The sequence below is a fragment of the Protopterus annectens genome, chromosome 8.part0 (assembly GCF_019279795.1).
Source record: "Protopterus annectens isolate FY-2018-M chromosome 8.part0, PAN1.0, whole genome shotgun sequence".
In the NCBI taxonomy this organism is placed as follows: Eukaryota; Metazoa; Chordata; order Ceratodontiformes; family Protopteridae; genus Protopterus; species Protopterus annectens.
Genome location: NC_056741.1, coordinates 1,489,292,774 through 1,489,312,622, shown reverse-complemented (window position 1 = coordinate 1,489,312,622; position 19,849 = coordinate 1,489,292,774). Strand labels below are relative to the sequence as shown.

General features: G+C 37.4%; 1 protein-coding gene across 1 annotated transcript in view; it reads right to left on the bottom strand.

The window, feature by feature from the left end:
* The window catches only part of TMPRSS5 (transmembrane serine protease 5), an 819,938-nt gene extending 814,317 nt beyond the window's left edge, over window positions 1–5,621 (bottom strand). Inside the window, exon 1 of the mRNA XM_044081066.1 lies at window positions 5,325–5,621. Coding sequence (XP_043937001.1) covers window positions 5,325–5,403 — 79 coding nt within the window. The 5' untranslated portion in view covers window positions 5,404–5,621. The remainder of the gene's footprint in view (window positions 1–5,324) is intronic.
* Window positions 5,622–19,849: the final 14,228 nt, after the last annotated feature.

Here is a 19,849-nt window from a genome sequence, read left to right as displayed (position 1 = left end):
TACATGAATAGGAAGCTTGTTCCAGAGAGGGGCTAATCTCTGAGACACATATCTCTCTCTCCAGCATGTTTTGTTTGTGTCACAGACCAAGTTTAGATCCCTAGATTGGGGGGCATGCATGCAGTTTGTCTTGCAAATGTGTAACAGTTCCATCAGGGCTGGATTTGAGAGTGTGTTGTAGTTTAGGCATAGAACACCAGTTAATAGTAGGTAGGAGACTGCCCTATACTTTTAGTCTATCTGCATAGGACATGTTGTTTAGACCCTATATTTTTTGTAAGGAATCTCCGAGGCCACTCCAAGCTGTTGCAAGTGCCTGGTCAAATACATGCTAAAGGGTGAATTGTACTTGATTATTGGTCTGATGAGGGCTGAGTACAATGGCACTATAACTTCCTTGGATCTGGATGACATGCCTTCACTTATAAACTGTGCCACATAGGGTGACTTCTCACCACTGCGGACACATGACGGTCAAGGTTCAGGATGCTATCTGTCAGACTACCATCTCATCTCTGGGTTGACTTTTAAGGGTGTGCTGTTAATGTACAGGGGTATTTGACTTCCCAAAGGGTATGATTATGCATTTTATTTTTGGATTTAGCTTTAGGCCATGGCTCTGGCATTAATCATTTGCCTGGGTCAAACCCTTCTGAAGGTTATCTACATCACTGGGGGATTCAATGATTGCACATAGCTTGCAGTCATCAGCAGACGTAGTCAGTCAAAGGCCTTCTACACTAGCCTTGACTTCAGAGAGAAGTATATTCTAAACAGGAGAAGTCCCAACATTAAGCCCTGAGGCATACCACTTACAACTGGCCTCTTGCTGTATCTGGATGCCTCACTAGCAACATGCATACTGTCCTCAGCCATTTAGCTATCCATGTTATGACATAGAGATTTATGCACAGTTTTGTGAGTTTGTTTATAATACCTGTGTGGAGAATTGTGTCAAATGCCTTAGCCAGGTAAAGGTAGGCAGTATGCACTGTTTTACCCTCATCTGTGGTCCTAGTGACTTTCTCAAAGAAGTCTATCAGATTGAGCAGGCAAGACCTGAGCTTGACAAAGCTGAAATGGGCTGGGTCCCGTGTTTGGAGGTTTCCTATATTGTTATTTATCAGGTCCATGATTATTCTTTCCATGTCCTTGCATATAAGACTAGTCAAACTTATGGGTCTGCAACTTCCCAAGTCTGTTGATGGTCCTCCATTATGCAAAAGGATGGCTGTTGCTGTCCTCCACTACACAGGGACAAAGCAAGTCTGTAGGCTGTGCTTACATAGATATCCTAGTGGGCCTGATAGGACCTGTTTCAAGCTATTTAAGAGGCATCCTGTGATAATGTTGGTACCCATCAAAGCCATGTTTTTAGCTTTGGAGAGCGCAGTGGCAACCTGTTCTTTGGTGATAACTGGTAGAGGAATGGTGGATAGTATTATGTGGGAGGTAACTAGAGGTAATGGGGAGGTGAAGTTTGAGCTTAGTTTATTAGGCAGCAGATTTGCTATATCAACTAATTTTGCACATTACTGGGTGTTACCTTTAAGACTGCAGACATAAGTGAAAAATGGCTTATGGTTATCCTTAGCTTGGGAGGCTATTTTTGCCTCAAATTTTTCTTTTAAAGACTTGTCCCCTGATTTGTTTGTTTAGACAACTGAGGAAGTTTTTGCTCTGTTGTGCACATCTTCTCTTACTTTTAGACAGAAGTTTCTTTCTTTTGTTGTATAACATATTTATACCAGGGGACCACCAGGGTGGCTTCTTTTTGCATGCCATTTCTATACAGTTGTTTATATGGTTCTACGGGGCTTTTGTGTATGCCTCTGCATTGACTACTGTGTTTTCTGGGTTTGTGGGAGCTTTGAAATGAGCTATTCCATCACTTAATAGGAGGTAGTTTGCCTTAGAAAAGTTCTTAAATGTTTTGGGGTTAGGTGGGGATTCTAGTCCCACATTTATTTCAAGGGAAACTACTTTATGATCTGATCTAACTAGTGATGATGTCACACTGGGAGGAGGGGGGTGCGCATTGCTTTCCCATATTTGTGAGTACCACTTGTAGGATATTTGTATCCTTAGTGGGAGCGCAGACTAGCTGCTCCAGGGTGTTTGCATTGAAAAGTCTAAAAATCTTTGAGCCTGCATGTTACTGGTCATGTATGATTCCCACTTAATGGAGGAGGAGTTGAAATTACCAATGAATATGGTATTTGGCTGAATGGTAAGTGATTCTAGTAAATTCAGGTATGATGTATGGGTTTCCTGCTTATCTTTTATGTATATGAATATACCTCCACCTTTTATTCTCTCATGTGTAGTGGGAGATCAGAATGTGTGAAAGGCATTATAGCCTTGCCCTGCTGGGGTGCTTTCCATGGCTTTGAGTCATATTTCAGTAACTGCACAGACACATTCTCCAGGGTGAGGTAAGCTTCTAGGGAGTGTAGTTTCTTGTTGATACTCCTAGCATTTAGTAGTAATACCTTTAGCTTATCCTGTGTAGATTTTGCTATATTGGAAGGTTTCTCTGTTTGGCAATGACTAAAAAGGCACTCTAGGGGTGGATAATGTTTTGGCCAATATCTGAAAGCCTAGTGGTGACAGGTGAAGACCATCCCTAGCAAAACCTTGTGGTTTATCAATCATGTTCTCCCAGGCTGACAAATACTGGACCCCTTTGGAATGACACCAGTAGCAAAGCCAATTACCAAAGTCAATCATTTTTCTGTAGGTATTGTGGCATCATCTTTGGAAATGGTAGAATTTGCTCAGTGCTAAGTTTATACCTGCTTGAGACACACATTCTGAGAGCTCAATCATGTTTCTCATCAGATAGTCCAGGGAGGTATGTCTCAAATCATTTACACCCTTATGGACTATGACTGAGTCATACTGGTAATTGTGGTTTTGGGACCTGACTGATTGTGTGTTCTGGTGAATCCCGACCCCTGACAGGCAAGTAACTGTAACCGTCTCCTTATACAGCTTGGTGAGAGACTCAGAGGCTAAAATCTGAGGACAAAACCCCAAATCTGTCCCTGCATCTTTCTGTTCAGATTCAGAATCTTGAATCTCTTCAGGAAAGGTGGCATCCTTTCCTTCTTTTACTGGAAACTACTGTAAAAGGAGGCTCAACAGCCGGATTCAAACTCTGAGCCAGACCCAGTAAACTACTCCTATCATAAGAAAGTTGAGGAGGTGTAGAAACATGTTTGTTTTTTTTTTGCTTCTTTTTAACAGAAAAATGGGGCCAACCATGTTATTAATGACAGCTGCTGCTTCCCCAGGGATGGGCAAAACATTTTGACAGAACAGGAAACCTTCCCTGTTCCCTCTCCCAGGGCCAACAAGAGTGGCTCTCCCTTGCCCACTGAGGGGACCCCAACAGTTGCAGAGGATCTGGCTAAAAGCCAAGTCCATAGTGGCTGTAGATGCTACACAAGAGGGAATCCAAAGTAAAAGATGAGTGGTCTGAGGTACAACAAATGGCCACAGCAGAGTTACCTACCTATAGCTGAGGAAAACTACTAGCCTGCTGTGGTGGCAAAGGCTATTTGTTTAACTTTTTCTTTTTGTGGCTAGAAGAAGGACCAAGACTGACCATGGCAGTGACAATCTGTTTCATGTTCAAGCCAAAAAGGGTGTCTCTGTCTTTGGGAAAACAATCAGCAAATGCCAGTAAAACTACCATTCTACAAAAGTTACTTTTTTCAAAAAAAAAAAAAAAAACAGTAAAAAGCACTTTCAGATAAGATGGCAGTCCCACAATGGAAAAGTAAACACAATTTCTCCACAGAAAATATTTCATCAGTTAGTTAACACTGCTTTTAATACTTTTAAAATATGACAAACATTTTCTGCTTTAGGAAAAGTATATGTGTGATTCCCCTACCCATGAGCATGCACACAGATAGGCAGGCCGACACACGCACACACACACGCACACAGACATATATATTAATGCCATACTTTCTTGAATACTCTCTTACTAATTCAAATATCTCACTGGTTTTACTGTGAAATCAACATCCTCATGAATTCTCTAAGCAGCTTCCCTTGGCCTTGAAATTCTGTCTCTTTTCTTGAACTCTATGCTGGTGCATTTTTGGATTTCAGAAGGTACAATGCAGCACTTGCCTGTTCTTTCACATCTCATTCCTTTTTCCATCTAACAGGGGTGTAGCATTGATTTGTGCACCAGTTGGCCACTTTTGATATATATGACTAAACAGTTGTGCTAATTGTGCACTGTTAATTTTACTTAGAAAAGTGAATCAAAATCAGTAGCTTATCATTTGTAAAAGTTAACAATCATCAAATCAGACAGCTAATAAATGATTAAGTTTTAATTTGCTATACATATGGGTAGCATTACCTGCATTGTTTTATTCTAAGCATTTCACTTAATTTGCCACAGTGTACGAACAATCGTCAACTCAGTGTACCACTCCTCACATAAAAATTAATATTACAAGCAAAAAAAAATAAAAAATCCTGCGCACCTGAAAACTGGATATGTTACATAAAACAAGTGGAAAAGAAATGCAGGTTACACAGCAAATATGAGCTGAGACCTTGTCATTTATGTTAAGGTTTACTGATATTGTTCAAATATACAAACACTTTTGAAATGCAACTGCCAGTTTTGTTTGTTTTGTAACATGCACATCTGGTTTTACTGGTAGTTGTACCTAAGATGTTATGACTTGTTGGCCTTGAATTTAACTACTTGCAGCCTATAAGAAATACACTTTTGACATACCAAAGTTACTTGCTTATTATTGAAAGGAAGTCACTTCAGCAGTATCTTAGCCAGTTAACAAATAAGCAGAAAGTGTATCTTCTTTGCGCATACCCTTTAAACCAACCAGCAGTGAAGAGGTTTGTTTGTTGAATTCTGTTAGTCAGGATATAACATAATGGCAGTTCTTTATTGATGATGTCACTGCTTCATTTGTTACCTCATTTATTGGAGCCATTAATGACATCTGACCACCTGAAAGTGCTTAAGATGAAGGCCTCATAACTTTTCTGTTGATCTTTTTAGGAAATTCTTTTGAATTATATACTGATTCTAACTATGGCAAGCCTGTAGCAGTACATTTAATTGACAGTCTCTCATTTGTTCATCTGTGTTCTCTATTTTTTTTAATTAATTGTGAAAGAATGATTCAAACAGGTTTGAATCTGTAGCAACATGCTGTGTTATCTATGCAGAGGCAGGGTATTTACATGGTAAATCATCATATTTTACCATTTATGTATAACTTCAATTACTATCACTGTTTTTGTAGAACTAGAACAATATATCATACCTTGTTGGTTGCATCCAGTCTGCAAGCTCATCTCACCGTTGGCTGTTAGGTCACTGGAAGTCACATGTAATCGTGTCATTCTTTCTATTCCATCATGGATAACTTTTGCTGTGAGGGTGAAACAGACTAGAGGAACTTCTATTATATAGACTGCAGGTCAGTGTTTTCATTACACACACACACATACACATGTACACACACCCACTCTCTCACAAAAAAGGTTTTCAGATCATTTGCATGGTGAAAGGGGCTGTTGTTTCTATACAAAAGTCATGGGGCCTGTTCAGCGGGCCTGAACTCTTCAGCAGTGACCTATAAGAGTGTAGAGTATGCTTTTACAAAAAAAGAGGTAGGGCAGAGGTTGCCTAGCAACAAAAAGTGCCAGGAGAGAAAAAAAGAGCTATTTTATTCAAAACCTGAAAGGGCAATTTTGTTTTCACTCTGACAATTTGTAGGTTTAATGAATGGATGATATTGCAGTCTGTTGAAATGTTTCCAATAGCATCTGTCCACTTTGCTTCTTTGGAACAGAGGTTATCTTTCTGTGTTGTAAAGTCTGTCAGAGTAATCAAAACATCCTTTGAGAATAATGAAAGGCAAGTATAACAGCAAGGCAGTCAGTTTTGCAGAATCATTAGACAAACAATGATTAACAGTGCATAAAATGCAATTTTCAAGTAATGTTTTGTTTGAGGAGGGGCAAGGGATGAGATGCAATATCACTATCTCTTTTGAAGGGAATGTTGTCATCTATTCTTTACAAAATGAAGGGCACGTAAAACAGCAAATGTTATTTGCAATTTGTATGAGGCTGTTGACATAGTATAAAATACTTCAGCTGGCAAGCAGTGTAATTGTACCTTCCAGTGTTATTGCTATTACATTAGGTCTTTGAAGTGTGTATAAGTGCATGTCTTTCAATTTTTGCAGCACCAAGAGTAGTGCAAGATAGTCCATTCATTTATTATATCATATTGCCAAAACTTTGAATATAAATGTTGATTTATAAAAATTAGAAATCAATCTGCATCCATGAGTAATACAAGAAATGGCAAAGATGATGAACTGTACAGCAACCAATAAGAATAAACAAAGACAGATTATTATAATAATAATAATAATAATAATTATTATTATTATTATTTTCTTTTGTTGTCTGGGAAAATTCACTCACTGGCCAATAGTATCCCCTTTTCTGTGGAGGTCTGGGGAGAAAAACGCCACATACAGTACATTTAACCATTTTTTGCAGTAATATAAACATGCAAGCTTCATATATAATACAAGAGCACAAGTTTACAGTAATATAAGAATAGCAAGTTTAGAGAGCAGCACAATTGCTATTGTTTTTACATTAATATAAAACTTATATGCTAATAAAATAGTACAGTGATGGAAAAAAACAGTTTATAGTAGTGCATGTCAAAATAATAAACATATCAGAACATTAAAGCAACTTGTGGTCTGTAAGAGATTGTGTGAAAAGATAAGTTGGAAGAGCTTCGTTAGCTATATAGCATAACTCTGAGAGATGGTAATAGCGAAGTATGGAGAGCAGTGGAGAAAAAGTATACTGTCTAGGGCTATCCTGGGGATGTATAAGAGTGCGACCATAAGTTACTGAAATTAACAACAACAGGTAACTCTAAAATGTTTCTACTACTTTATTCTGAGCAAGCCACTTTACCAGACAGTGCTCCCAGCTCAGCCCTGAAAAAAGCAATTCTGCTTAGTGGGTTTACCTGGATAAGTCATGATTGTGAATGCCGGTAGTTCAAATCCCACTCAAGCTAAAAAAAAAAAAATGAATATGAAGTGGAATTTGAGTTATATAAAGGTGTAAAACCTGTCCCTCCAAATATGAGTCTTTAATCCATAAGCCCTTACTTAATATAATAGACTGTGAGATTATACTGTTCCTTGTGGAAAGGAGAATTTCCCCTGTAGTGACCTCATACAGTGTTTTTCAGACCAGTGATGGTCACAAAAGAGGCTATTCTACTCAGTGCATACTTCTTATAAATTCATGTAAGTAAAAATCACATTCAAATTTTATTTTTCATAAATAAAAAACTAATTTTTTTTCTTTATCATGAAGTCAAATACCCTTTTAAATATGCTTAAAGAAGCATTTACTAAAACTTAAATAGGTGGTTCTAATATTCATAAAAAGGGAATGTGTGCCATTTCATAAACTGCACTAGGTTCAAATAGCCTATTCTGGTTTCTCCTCCATTTTTTCAGTTTCAAGTTTAAACATAATAAAAAGTAAAAGCAAACACAATTGTTTTAGATTACTGTGCTCTGGAATAATAATGGAGTATGCCATTAAACATAGCAGTGGTTGGGCACTGTATATCTTTGAAACCCTCTCCAATGAACTAACTTCAAAAATTAAACAATTCTCCAAGTATGTTAGCTGCAAGTACTGCAGAGTGTGTAACCATGAATCATGAAACATGACAGACAGCTTTGAGTACCCAGATAACATTATTCCTAGAAGCCCAGTTAGGCACTCAAAATGATTGCTTGGATTTCATATATCTATATCTTTATTAATTTCTCCAAATATTCTGGGTTTCTAATACCATGATGGGAATGGACCCCATTCCTAAATCAAAGTATGATTAAAGTTCATGAAATTAGTATTGTTTCAGTCTTTGATGTCAGCCAGAAGTGCTCTTTGCAGTATCCGCAATATGCCCAGTAATGGCTCCTTCTAAAATTTATATGGAGTTACAGGTATTGGTAACATATCTAAATACAATTTCAGATTCTTTTTTATAAGACCAGTTGCTCCTACTACTATTGGCACTGTCTGGGTATCTTTCTTCTACATTGCTCTAATTTCTGCCTGCAAATCCTGATATTTTATGACTTTGTGTCTCTCTATACACAGGACACTGTAGTCACTGGGTGTGGTGATTTCAATAATCAATGCAACTTTTGTCTTCTTTTCATGGACTACTATATCCAGTTTTCTAGCATCTGTCTTTTGAACTGTTGGTAATGGGTGATCCCATGTGATGTAGACTTCATCATTTTCTATGATGCTTTGTGGCTCATGTTTCCAGTGTTTTTCAGCCACTTCAATACCATAATGTTTGCACAATCCCCAGTGAAACAGTCTTGCCACATTATTATGCCTTTCAGTATATAGTCCTTCTGCCATTAGTATGTCACAACCAGCAACAAGGTGTGCAACTGTTTCCAATTCTGTTTTACAAAACCTACATTTGTCTGTTTCTCCCACATGTTCAATGGACTTTGTAAACCAACGTGTACATCGCCCACTATCTTGGGCTGCCAATATCTCTGTTTAGCTGTCTCTCTATCTATCTGTCTGGGTTCACTACATAATCTCGAAATTCTGGAATATGGAATTCCAAAATCTTGAGACTACATAGCCGAAACCCCTAAATACCGAAAAACCAGAAGCGTGAAATTCAAAATCCCGATGTACAGAGATATTGAAGTAGCGCTTCTGGTGTTGCAGTTTGTGGATGGATAGGTGAAATTCTGGTAAGTATCTATGTGAATTGTGTGTTGGTTAGGGGCTTTAGTGTGTGTTAGTGTGTGTTGTGACTGTGATGTGTGTGTGTGTGTGTGTGTGTGTGTGTGTGTGTGTGTGTGTATGTGTGAGGGACCGTAAAATGTGTAGGTGCGAGTTTCCATTGTGTGTCTGTTTGTGTGATCTCGGAGTTAGTATATTTAAGTGGGGGGTGTGGGGGGCACAACCCCCCACATGGGGGGTGCAGGGGTGCTTGCCCCCCTGCTTATCTGTAGTGTAGGATGATATGTTTGATTGTGGGGGGGGGAGTTGTGTGTATGTGTATGTGTGTGTGCTGTATGTAATTTGTATGTTCGGGATTTTGAATTTCGTGCTTGTGGTCTTTCGGCATTTAGGGGTTTTGGTTATATAGTCTCGAGATTTTGAAATTCGATATTTCAAAATTTTGAGATTATGTAGTGAACCCATCTATCTATCTATCTATCTATCTATCTATCTATCTATCTATCTATCTATCTATCTATCTATCTGTCTGTCTGTCTGTCTGTCTATCTGTCTATCTATCTATCTATCTATCTATCTATCTATCTATCTATCTATCTATCTATCTATCTATCTGTCTGTCTGTCTGTCTGTCTATCTATCTATCTATCTATCTATCTATCTATCTATCTATCTATCTATCATCTATCTGTCTATCAGTTAAACTATCTGTCTCTGTACCTATCTAGCATTCCAATAACTACTCAGATTGCACATATTAACTCTCCTTAGCAATCCTCTAAAACACAACAAATCCTAGTTTCTTCCTCCAGCCTAAAAATATATAATCTCAGCTGCTGAAGTAACAGCAGAAAGATATCAGACCTTCATGCATGGGTTGAATTAAATCAACCTCACATTCTAGTTATTCCTAAAACCTGGTTAAGACCTTCAATAAAAGATGAAGAAAGCATTCCTTCTGGATACACCATCATTAGAAAAGACCAAATAGGTAAATGGGCTGGGGGTGTGGTCATCATCTTCCAAGCCACCTTACAAATCCATACCCACCTCCCAACTATTACACAATTCGGCAGTACAAAATACTAATACCCAAACTCTACCTAAACTATCAGAAATCCGTAATGACTGTAGCTGCCTATGTCCCCCTCCTCTAAAAATGCCAAGACTATCGAAAATTTACTTATCTACTTATCATCTACTTTCAACCAAGAAACCATCCTGCTCAGTCACCTTTACATAGACAAATGTCTAACAAATGTAACCCTCCCCCCATAATTTTAACTTCTGTCATTTCACTCAGCTGATCCAACAACCAATACAATTTGACAAAGTAGCCAAGAAAATATCCAAACTATGACTGCATACTCTCAACATCCCTGAAAGAATTAAGCTAGCCAGCACCCTCTAAGACTCTCTCAGCAATCATCATACCACTTTCATCAAGAGAGAATACTCAAGCCTCCCTAACCCTTATATATCAACTCTGTGAGAAATTTAACCAGTTTTGATAAATCCATATTTAATGGCTCATAAAAAGCGTGACTGGGAACCCTTCAAATATCTGCCCCTAGATGAAGCTGTTTGTCACGTCAATAAATTCTTCTTAACCATAATAAATCAACAAGGCTCAGTGAGACATAACAGAGTGAAAATAAATTCTGCCCCATGGCTAAACCGTCAAATGAAACAATTCATGAGAGACAGAGCAAAATCTGTAAACAATGGCGCAAAACTAGAACCCAGTCCTACCTAGATAGATATCAGTACCTCAGAAACTGCACAAAGGCACAAGTTCATTATGATAAAAAATCTTCCTCTCCACGAACCGGACCACAAATACCAAAAAAAAAAAAAAATCAAAAGATTTTAGCAAAATTTAAGCAACCTCTTAAAACTAGGCGGAAATTTCTCCTCATATCTTTTCCCATCTTGAACTCCTCATATCTTTTCCCATCTTGAACTAACAGGTACATTGCATACAAATTCAACAAACACTTCATAGCCCATTACTTTACTGAACGCAAACATTAACCCCTCACACACACACCCACCTAACCCCCTGACCATAACTCTTCGCTCCTACTCAAAGTAACAACCATCCAGAAAAATACCATCAAAAAAGACATTAAAAAACTGAAACCCACAACACTACGTCCTGACAACCTGCCATCCAAATACCTCAGTTTAGCTGGTGACACCATTTGCTACCCTGTATCTATCCTAATTAATAGATCCATTACAGAAAAGTGCACCCCAACCCTATAGAAAACTTATTTCATAATCCTGTTCCACAAAGTGACACAGCTACTGAATTGCCAAACTATTGCCATACAACACTCCATCCTCCCCTCTCCAAAGAATGTGAAAAATGCATATGTCAGCAACTTCTAGTCTTTCTCCTTGATAACCAGTAATATATCTGTGGTGGGGAGAGAGGGACAGCTGCTGCAGGTACAAAGTGTTGGGAGGTGCAATCAGCCAATCCCAATCTCTCTCTCTAATGCAATACTAGGTTTTAAAAACCGCCGTTATATTTGTGATCAAACCTGAGCACTTCAGCACTTTGTGTGTGGGCTAAACTGTAGCAACTGTGCTATATTTGTAATAAGCAGTTGGCTACATTTTAAAAACAAGAATTTTTTAAAATTAAAACGTTAATATTGTAGCACTCTGTGCAAGCAAGGTATAAATTGTAGTAACTGTTTGCTACATTTGTAACAAATACTTTGCTACAGTTTAAAAGAAGATTTTTTTTTATGAAAAATGTTGAAGGAGTGTTGGGGACAGGGCACAGAAATAGGACCTAAATCACAGGGGCAAAAGGGGGTTGTCATACGTCTGGCCACCCTGTTGGTGTGCCAGTAGAAGGAATGTCCAAAGAGCTGGGGGGGCTTACAATGTAGAGATCAGCACATTATAGTGAGGTGCTTTTTTTAATTTATTTTCTCTTCACTTGAAGAGCTGAGGGGTGGGGCATGCTGGCCCTGGGCACTGGCTGAACCAGCCATGCTTCTGTTCATAACCACTTAGTTTCTTCTACCCAGCAAGGCTTTTGCCCCTCCACAACAGCAAAAAACTGCCCTGTTACATTTCCTAGATATCATTAATTAAAGTTAAAACTCAGTTAATTTTGTCTCTATCTTTTTTCCTGGACTTTTCATAAGGTTCCACAGTCTCACATCAACTACTCCTCAAAAGACTAAATCTTATAGGCTTCACATAGAATGACTCCAACTCCACGTTCCTTCCAATCACTACAGGAGTCCCCCAAGGCTCTATACTTGGGGCAATACTTTTCAATGTCTTAATTTATCACATGAACAAGGAATCAAAACTCCCCACCCTGATACAATCTTCTTCTTTCGGCTTTTCCCGGTTAGGGGTCGCCACAGCGGCTCACCTGTCCACTCATGATTGGCAGTGGAGTTTTATGGTGTCGAGTTGCCAGCCCGGCACCCAACCTTCCACAGAAGGCACACACACGCATGCACTCACTCACGCCTAGGGCCAATTTAGAGTATCCAATCCACCTACAGCATGTCTTTGGGATGTGGGAGGAAACCAGAGCACCCGGAGGAAACCCACATGACCACAGGGAGGACATGCAGACTCCGCACAGAAGGCACCCCAGCCGAGGATCGAACTGGAGAACCTCTTGCTGTGAGGTGGCAACGCTAACCGCTGCACCACTGCGGTCGCCCCCGCCCTGATACAATATGTTGCAAAAAAAAAATTAATAATCTAGCCCTGGCAGAATTAAGGTGGATTTTAAAATTCAATGCTCATAGTTACCCTGGACTGAATACTTCAGTTTCCATTAAACCTATCTTAAAGAATAGAAAGCGTTAAACACTATGACCAAGTTCTGATGTATATTTTATAGTTAAAAAATTTTTTAAGCTCTGTTACAATATACATAACTTAGCATTCTGGTTATAATATCAGTTTATTTTTTCACTCACTATTTATATTTCATGGGTAATTAGTATCTATAGTTAAATTTACATTTTCATATATTTATATATATATATATATATATATATATATATATATATATATATATATATATATATGTTTCAAATTAAATCAATTTAAACTAATATATTTCTTTAGTTTCAAGATATAAGAAACATCTAGTCCATTGTTGTAATAATAATATTAATGTCAACGATATAATTTACTCTGACTTTTAAAATCTTTAACATATTTACTTATATTGTAAAGAAATACATATTCCCACTAAAACTGTGGTTTATAAAGTAATTGATTGTTTATCTATTTAATGTTTATTAATCATTTTTTTGATAACCCCTTTAAATAAATTGGTTTTTATAACAAAAAAATTTTTTTAAAAACCTTTATAGTTTATAGATATGTAGACTCTAGTAGCTTATGGAAATAGAGTAATAAATGGACTTGATTATTTTTTCACATATGATCTATATGATCTACATATTTCTGTAGGTTTATATTTTATGATAAAGTAAAAACCTTTCTAGAAATAGTGCTACCACAATTTTGCATTTTATGGCATTTGGCTTTATGTAAAGAAATATACTTTATTAATATAATTATTATTGTATTAACTGTAGGTACCAATATAGACATACAACTACATATACATATCGATTTACATATTTTTGTTTACATATATACATATATTCTTTGTTGTTTATGCCTTAATTTCCACATTCAGGCATCACTGGTACCCCATGCTCTTTTAGCATTATATATACGGCTTTTTAATTTAACATAAAATAGTCAGCTTCATTGTCTTACTACTCACGTAACTTTTTTATTTTATTTTATTTTATAAAGTTACCGCAGTTAATTGGATGCCTTTACATTTCAAGGCACTTGTACATCTTAGATGACTTTGATTTGTATTTTCATCTATGAGGATATGTATCTTTTGTTTTTTGTCCTTACACATACTTAAAATGCAATATGATATTTAGTTTTAATCAAGTAATCTTTTACTACAATTATCTGTATTTCCATAGTAAGATTTTGCTTACTTTTATAAATTTAATTGATTTTATTATGTCTTTTAAAAACATTAATACTGCCTAGAGCAATTGTGCATCTATGCTATTCCCATAGATAGGAAAAGTTTAGAAAAGTTTCTCCTTGTATAATTGTATTACAGACACTTATAACTACTTCCTGTCTGATGAACAGTGGTTTCAGTTACGATAGTAACTATACAAATTTCCATAGTGAAATATTCGCTAGTGTTTAGATTAGCAAGGATTTGTTTGCTTAGACATAGAATCACCTATGAAATGCACTAAGCTTATTAATCATTTGAATGATAAATATTTTTGTTCGTAGGCTGTATTATGAGTTATGTATCAGCCATATGTTGTAGACTTTATAGTTACCCATAGTGAACGAAATGCCCATAATTGCTTGATGGCAATGCCGTTTTAAATAATGATTGAAGTATTTAATTATATAGGGTTTGGCTTTCAATTAATGCACTATTTAAGCATTGTGTGTAGGGTTTTTCATTGTCTGAAGAAGCGTGGCTGTGACCTACCTTTACCCATTGTATCTACATTAAAGAAGAGTTTTATACTTTTATTACGGCTGCTGATTGTATTTTGGAACAGTATCTGCATTTCAGCTCGTTAACTGACTACATCGTGGTGAGATCAGGTTTCTGTATTTTACACTGATACAATATGTTGATGAATTTAGTTTGCTCAGCCCCAAATCTCTCCCACTTTAGAAACCATTACACAGGAAGCTTTCACCACTGTAGAAAACTGGCTAAATAAATCTCAGTTGCTCCTAAACCCCAATAAAACCAAACTAATCCTATTCCTTCCTAAAAATATAAATCAAAACAACACTGACCTTAATACTGTTTCTTCAAAAAACACAAGCATTGAAAAGTGTCACCAACACAAAATTACTAGAAGTTATCATTGATACCCAGTTAACATTTGATCTGCACTTTAACACTGCTGTCAAAAAGACACAGCAAACTAGGCTCTGTTTACAGAACAAAGCACCTGCTAAGTGATCATAGTAAAAAATAGTTGCTACCTCCCTTCTCCTTTCTACCCTCCTATATGTCTCAGCTATGTTCAAAAAATCTCAACTCTTCCACCAAACACAAATTGAAAGCACCACCTCCCAAACTGTTCCCATCATTACACAGTGGTCACACACCTCAACTGGCTTGAACATCTTCAACACATCACTCACTATTCAATTAAAACACCCTCGCTGTCTAATCTCATCCAATGGCATGTATCAAACAGAACCCTAAGATCATCAGAATTTAAACTAACTTTTGCTAACAAATCTAATAATTATCATAGTGACTCGCTGTCAAGGCATAGACCAAACTTTCAAATCACATCAGGCTTTTAAATAACCTACAGCAACTGAAATCTGCCCTAAAATATTACCTGGCAACAAATACACTATGCAACTCTACCACACCTACAGTTTGAAGTATGCAATCCTAACTCTGTCCACTGTGGATATTATATAAGTGTATTCATATAGTAATTTTAATTCTACTCACAATATATTGAAATCATGCCTTGTAAATAATGTTTGTTGCCTGTTTGCTTTGAAATATTTTGAAATAATGTTTGTCAACTGTTTTTATTCTGAATTGTCAAAAATGTATTTATATCCTTGTTTTAGAGTTGTTCTCCCCGGGTCTCCACTGAAAATGGGCATTTTAGCTCACAGTGGACTTTCCCAGTAAACAAAAGAAAAAAAAAGCAAAATAAATTTGATGTTCCTAGTTTATAAATGCTGCTGAAAAGAATATCATCAAAAGACATGGGACTGTCCAGCTTGGATAGTAGATGAATGTACTATTTTCAAAACTGTGTGATCCGTATATTCACTTCCATGTAAACAGTGTCTTGTGAAAGGGGGTAATAGTATACTACAATAGAAGAAACACATTATTTTAAACTCAGTATGATGCATATCACATTGAACCTACTCAGTAGCAATACAAGAAACTACCCTATAATATACCAACCTTCTTTTCCTGTTTTCTTAATCAAGTAAAGCTATGTCTGCATTGTTGCTTTCCTCATCTCTTATTAGCACTTAACAATGATGACAACAGTTTTTGACATGGAATATTTATGGATTCAGAGACACAGACAAAAGCAGTGAATTTAATGATCATATTTCTTTTACTAGGAGCCAAGCCAAATGTATGATAGCTAACCTTCAAATATAATAGTATATATATATATATATATATATATATATATATATATATATATATATATATATATATATATATATAATATATATATATATATATATATATTATAGGTTCATATGTATATACCAGGCTAATGACCACCAGTGCCTTTATTAGCCTAGCTGCCCAACCCAACCCACATGCATCCCTATCTATCATGGGCTTTTATTAAGAGAGGTTATGTTAGTTTCCCCTCATCTATTGCCTTGGGACCTTCTCAAAAAAGTTCACTAGATTTAGTAGGCATGACCTACCCTTGACAAAGCCAAACGTTGTTCATTCCAGTGTCTGATGGTTGCCTTTGTCTTTGTTGATCCTTTCCATGATGATTTATTCCAAGGCTTTGCATATTATACTAGTCAGACTGATGGGTTGTAGTTTCCAGGGACGTTTGATTGTCCACCTTTGTGAAGTGGTATAACCATCACAGTTCATCCACTCTCATGGTACAAAGCCTGTTTTCAGGCTATATTTGAAAAGTGACTCAAGTGCTCCTGATAGGTCATGTTTCGAGCTATTTATGAGACATCCCAGGATATTGCTGGGGCTCACTGTGGCTGTGTGTTTGGCTTTAGTGAGCACCATCAGGACCTGATCCCTGCTAATAGTTGGGGGGTATGCTAGCAGGTATTTCCTGGAAGGAGGCAAGAGGGAATGGATGTGAAGACTGAGCTGAATTTGTCATCCAGCAGTTTCACTAAGTTGCTGTACTTAGTGAAGGTGGCACCACTGACCATCAGTTCAATAAACTGCTGTGTGTTGCATTTGAGGTCATTGACATATCTGTAGAAGACCTTGTGGCTGCCTTAGCCTCTGAGGCTATCTTGACCTTATAATTGGCCTTGTTGGACTAAATTACTGCTCTTAGTTTCCTGTTTAGTTTAACAGAGAGCTCTTATCATTATGGGAGTTGTCTTCCTAATTTTAACCATGACTTTTTCTTCTTGTTATATATCCTATTAGGGGAAAGGATCCACTAGTGTGGTTTGTTTTGGCCTCACTTCTAGTAGGTAAAGTAGCCTCTGTACAACCATTTACATGGTTGTGCAGGGTCTCTGTGAACAATTCTACATAGGCTGTGGTAAACTTGGGGTTATGAGGGACATTGAATTTTGACAAACTATGACTTAATTGGATGTAGTTTGCTTCTGAATATTTCCTAATTGTTACAGGATTTGCTGGGGGTTACTGAGTTGATTTTTATTTTGTAGGAGACAGCTTTGTGGTCCAACCTTACCAGTAAGGGGATGATGCTGTGTGGGAGAGATTGGGGGGTTTGCTGCACTCTCTCAAATTGGTGAGTACCAGGTCCCATACGTTTGTGACTTCATTGTGTACGCACACCATCTGGTCAAGGGTATTTGTGTTAATACAGTCCAGGAACCATTGTGCCTCTGAGTTTGAGGCAGTGTATGTTTCCCAGTCTATAGAGAGGTAGTTAATGTCTTCCATGAATAAAGTATTTGGTTTAATGGTGAGCGTCTCCAGTAGGTCTAGATATGTACTATGGGATTCTTTGGACACAGAGGGTGACCTATAGCTTCCTAGGATATGGTAAGGGACTTTGTATATGATGATTTGCATGTGGATAAACTCCAGGACATTGTTCTGTTTAACCAACCTAGAAGCATACTTTTTGCTAATGTAGATTAATACTCCTACACCTTTTTTTTCCTGTGTGTGCAGCAGATGGTTTAAATGTGCAGAAAGCACAGGAGACTGCACTGCTGGAGTACTTTCTGTGGATTTATATCATATCTTGTAACAGCACAGATGTCTATATTCCCCAGAGTGAGGAGAGCTTGTACGGTTTGGAGTTTCTTCTTTAGGTGGCTCCTGGCATTGGGCACTAACACCTTTAGGCTTTTGGGGTTTCATTTGCTATGCCAGCAGGTTTGTCAATCTGGCATTGCTTAAAAAATGGCTCTAAGAGGGTGATTAATGTTTTAGCCAATAATCAGCAGCCTGGGGGGGCAAGTGCAGACTACCCTTTGCAAAGCAACATGGTTTGTTAACCATATTCTCCCATGCTGACAAATATTGAATCCTCTTGGAAAGACACCAGAAACTTAGACAATTATTGAAGTAAACCATCTTTTGTTTGCACTGTGGTATCATTCTTGGTGAAGGTCGAATGCTGCTCAGTGCAAGGCATGCACTTGCCAGAGACAAATATTTAGAGCGATTAATAATGTATACTGAAAGTGGAAAGAGCAGCCACAAGTGCATTGGCTAGCCCATTGTAGGACATTTGAGGTTACCCATAGCAACCGGATAACATCTCCAGTATGGTACTATCATAACGGGCAGATACAGGCATGTGATCTCTATTCTGTCAGAGATAGCATCATGAACACACACCTTGTATCATAAGATGTTCATCGCTACTCTGAGTCAGGATAGCCTATGAGTATGGTACATTATAGAACAGTGTTCATACATAGCTTGTGCTGTCATTCCATTACTGTATTTTTACTGTTACACAGCAGTACAGGTGGCCCTAATGAAAGGATGTTGGGTTAAAACTATACACCAGAAGCTGCTGCATCTGGCAACAGCATGACTAATTAGCATCCTAGACTTAGGCATCATTTTGGGTGAGATGTTACCTAGCTATTTTGAAGTAAATAAAGTTCGGTGAAGGTACTAGATGAACAGAATATTGGTCCTTAGTCATCAAAATGAGAAACGTTTGCATACAATGCCAAATATAATCCAACAGGAAGTCTATAAAGCATACCTGAACTTTATACATGTTGTCTTTACCTGTGTTCTGTGCAAGATGCTGTTTCTTATTCTGTAAGCAATATTGTCTGTATTTTGTAATGTCATTAACTGTGTGCTGTACATAATATCATTAACTGCATTCTGTATGTACTGTCATTCCCCATGTTCCATATTTGATTGTCATTACCTACATTCCATATGTATTGTCATTCTCTGTGCTCCATATTTGATTGTCATTACCTACATTCCATATGTATTGTCATTCTCTGTGCTCCATATTTGATTGTCATTACCCACATTCAATACGTATTGTCATTCCTCGTGCTCCGTATTTATTTATTAATTTTATTATCTAAGTTTGATGACTGGGGATGTCCACTGGACCAGAAGAGCCCATTTTCAGTGGAGACCCGGGGAGAAAAGCTCCAAAACAAATTACAGTTACATTTGAATTTACAACTTGCAGGTTACAAAGAAAAGGCAAAAATGTCTACATTTCAATAAAATATTGCAAGTTTCTAGGGCCACAACAAGTAACTGTGCAGAACAAGTTCATGACATTTCAGAGTGTGTAATACAGCATGTTAAAAGCTCAAGTGAGTAAAACATTTAAAATATATAGTAACTAGCTTATAATGGTAGGTAGAAGAGATCAGATACAGAGTGAAATTCGTGGCAGGAGAATTCTATGCGAGTTGAGATATAGCTATTATTTCTTTTAGTTTAGGTGGTCTATAATGCATGGAGAGAGTAACAGAAGGGGTTATGGAGAATACCATGAAAGATACACAGTCCAAGGCAGCAGAGAGAATCTTAAGGATTTGTGCAGAAAGAGAGAGGGTGGAGAGGGGATTAAGTTGGACTGTGGCATGGGCATATCCATTCGGATGATAGATGAGACAGTAGCTGGGTTTTGAAATTGTCATGCTGGGGAAGGCTGTGAAGGAGGTGGGGGAGAGAATTTCATTTTTTGACTATGGAGTGGGAGAGAAATAGCTGGCCTGGAGGATAAGATAGTTTATGGATTTGAAG